This window comes from Acyrthosiphon pisum, unplaced genomic scaffold (genome assembly GCF_005508785.2).
Source record: "Acyrthosiphon pisum isolate AL4f unplaced genomic scaffold, pea_aphid_22Mar2018_4r6ur Scaffold_21407;HRSCAF=23902, whole genome shotgun sequence".
NCBI lineage: Eukaryota > Metazoa > Arthropoda > Insecta > Hemiptera > Aphididae > Acyrthosiphon > Acyrthosiphon pisum.
In genome coordinates this window covers 43,035-46,798 of record NW_021770871.1, presented here as the reverse complement: position 1 = coordinate 46,798, position 3,764 = coordinate 43,035, and the positions used below count along the sequence as shown (strand labels likewise).

Here is a 3,764-nt window from a genome sequence, read left to right as displayed (position 1 = left end):
AATTGTTTGATGTCGGTTACAATTAGTTACTAAAATGGTTACTAAATGTTTGGATAGGTCCGGATTCGATAGGACAATGTCGGGGGGGCTACGTGAAGTTAGCCCCCCCCAAATGGAAATTGAGTTTTCTCCGAAACTGTTTGGTTACAAATTGTTTGATGTAGGTTACAATTAGTTACTAAAAGGTTACTAAATGTTGAAATTGGTCTGATGTCGATTGGACATAGTGGGGGGGCCAACTTCACAAACATCGTTAACGGTCGTATACGGCCGAATTATTCTGAACTAGTGTGACCATTATAAATAGATTCAATAGAATTAGTATATTCGGACGTATACGGCTGAATTCGGCCGAACGTTTTTCGGCCGATATCGGGCGTAGTGTGACCAATACCTTAACGACACCTCTTCCATTTTCCAGAACGCTTCGATTTTACCTTCTAATATTTTATATTGATTCCTAGTTGCTAACAAGCATGTGTTTGGTCTTGTCATACTTAAATTATTTGTCGTTTTACCTACTGCTACCCATCCGAACAATGTTTTTTGTAAATATGGTCCATCATTGATTTTTATTTTATCAGCGCACATTATGTCCCAATAAGTGTCTCCGCCGATAAGTATATCAATATTACCTGGATAGTTAAACGACGGGTCTGCCATATACATATCACTCGGAACATTCACACTGCGTATAGACGTTCGTGGTAATGGGCCCGTTATCTTCGATAACACTAATAGGTCAATTATCGTAGAGTACGAGTTATTTAATGAGTTGATTACAGCTGTTACCTTATATTTTATTGTATTATTCGTTTCACTGATACCGCATATTGGAATGTTTACTTTTTCCCGCTGAAGTCCGAGTTTGTTTACCAAATTGTTTGTTATAAAATTGCTCTGTGATCCGCTGTCTAACAACACTCGCCCATGCGAATGCCTGCCAGCGGGACTCGATATTTTAATTATTGCCGTAGCTAACAACACTTCGCTATCAATGTCGACTTTTGCTGTATGCGCAGATACTAATGCATTGTTTGATAATATATTGACATTTTCGTCAACTGAACTTGTTTCCTTATGTAAAAGTGAATTATGCAACTGTTGACATTTTATACATTTTCTCGATGGACATAAATTTACATGATGATCTGTTTTTTTTAAACAATTTTTGCATAATTTTAATTCATCGACCTTCTTTATTCTGGACGCTGTGTCAAGTGCCAGAAATATGGTACATTTGTAGATTGGGTGTGGTTGTTGACACACGTAGCATTTCATTTTGTATGTAGATAAAAACGTTGACGCACCCTTCTTTGATGTTCCAACTTTTGAGATTTTTGATAGTGAATAATTAGATTCGTTTTGCTTGCCTGTTAGTAATCTAGCATTTTCGACTGACTCTAACATTTGATTCCTTTTACCTAAGAACTCTACTAACATTTCCACACTAGGTAGTTGTTCTCTGGACGTTTCCATTTCCCATTGCTTGATAGTGTTCGTATCAAGTTTCGTGTAAATTACATGTAATAACAACGCACCCCAATTGTATGGGTCATGGTTTAGCGCTTTTAATGCTTGCATATGTCCGTTTATCGAATCAGTTAATTGTTTTAATTTGATTGCCGATTCTTTATTGATTGGCTCTAGATCAAAAATACGTTTTGTATGCGTTTGTATTAACATACGTGTATTATTGTATATTGTGGTAATTATTTTCCACGCTTTTTCATAGTTCGATGAGGAAGTTTCCAAATTTTTTATTAATGAAGTTGCTTCGCCTTCTAACGCATTTCTTAAATAATAAAATTTTTGGATATCTGATAAACAATTATTTGTATGTATCATTGCACAGTATATGTCATGAAACGTTACCCAATCATCAAATTTTCCCGTGAATGTAGGAATTTCGATCGGCTGAAGTTTTACAAATGAAAATTTGTGACTTGCTTTTTCACTTTGATCAGCCTGTATTAATTGTCGACCTTGCGCGAATGCGTTATTTCCCTCTAATCTCTCGTCGACTTTTGACAATAAATCATAGTATAAGTCTTCGAATGTGGACCTATATTGTACCTGTTCATTACTAACGTCTAATATCTCTATATTATTTTGTATGGCATCAAATTCGCTCCATGCTTCACGTATCTTTTCAGCCCGTAATCTTAATTGCGTTGTAACATTGGACTTTGGGTCATCCAGAAATGTTTGAAATCGTGTAAGCTGCTTTTTGATCTGACCGCGACGTAGAACGAATGCTGCTAATTCATTATTATCGCTATTCATTGTGATCGACCTCTACCCACTATCTACCGTTTATAATGTTATGATGATATAATATTTTGGATATAGGCTTAAGCACAATTTCCCTAACAGATTTATTTTGAGTCAAGGACGAATTAATAAGACTTATAGGAGGCCACTTTTTATTTAAATACGTGTTAAATTGAGACTCACTCACCTGATGCTGTCTTCTTTCTTGAAGCTTTTTACTGATCTTCTTCCGTGAACTTGTAATTCAAAATACTACAATGCGTGTAATAATTTTGACGCGTACGTTACGATCCGGTTCGTTTGGACCAATGTTTCGGCTCAGTTTCAATTTGAATAAAAAAAAACTAATGAAATACTAGTGGACTGTATAATTGATTGATATATTTTATTAATAATACTTGAATAATAATTTTAAATAATAAACACTATTTTAATTGTTATAATAATGTGTACATTACGTCGCGTATTTTACCGGCATTGTCACCGACGCGTCGTTGATATCGAACTGACGACCCGTGCCTTAATATTAAAACTGTTATTGCCCGATCCATTGCGATATCATAAATGATAATAATACTGCTATACATTATCGATAATAATATTGTACATTAAACAGATACGTTTATTAGTATATACATAAACATCGTAAATAAATCTACAATTCACTTATCTTATTAAATATTGGAACAGCTAATAATTCTATTACTGTTACATCAGGCCTTTGTACAAAACCATTAATTTTTGTCAACTCGCTCATACCCAGAGGAGGACTTACAATTTTTCAGCCCCTAGGGATTACAATACTAGCGCCCCGTACATTGGCGTGCTCCCATAGGGGTGGTGGGGGGGGGGGGAGTAATGCCCCATGAACTAAAACGAAACTATAAAAATTGTATTTAGGTATTTTTATATTTATACATACCAACTAAACAAATAAATATTGATACAATTTGCATAGGTACATTTGTAAACTTGTACAATAATTAAATCATTTTGCGCCTTGATTTATCTGAGCACTCTAATCTCTATAATCTTAATCGATTAGCAAATTTTTGAGCAGTATGCAGTATGCACTATACAGAAGACGGGTGATAGTACCAGCGTCGCGCGTCGTCATGATATTTATTATTATTAATTACTTTATCAAGACACCTGATTTCCAGAATTAATTTCAGTATTCTAATATTGTGGTGCCGGGTGCGGGGTGAGGCGGGTCATTCCACTAAGCACTGTGCGAGCTGCCCCCCGCCTAGCTAGTAGAGCGGCTATATACAATGTAGTAACGTACTCGGCGGCTCGAGGCAGTATATTTTACCGCCTTGGCTGGCGTTTTGCGCATGCGCCATTCACAATATTGTACGTGTTTACGCCACACACCCGTATACCATCACCCATGCATTAACATAGGCAACTGCCTCGTCGAGTGTCGATGTCGAAGCTCTAGCGATGGCGGAGCGCGCTGATCGCAGGATTAAACTCAAACGGCAAGG

The 3,764-nt window shown here is 36.5% G+C and overlaps 1 protein-coding gene across 1 annotated transcript; it reads right to left on the bottom strand.

The window, feature by feature from the left end:
- Positions 1–318: 318 nt before the first annotated feature.
- Positions 319–2,286, bottom strand: LOC103308219. The gene has a single exon (XM_008181268.1). The coding sequence runs from the start codon at positions 2,284–2,286 to the stop codon at positions 319–321; it is 1,968 nt and encodes a 655-aa protein (XP_008179490.1).
- Between the last annotated feature and the right edge of the window lie 1,478 nt (positions 2,287–3,764).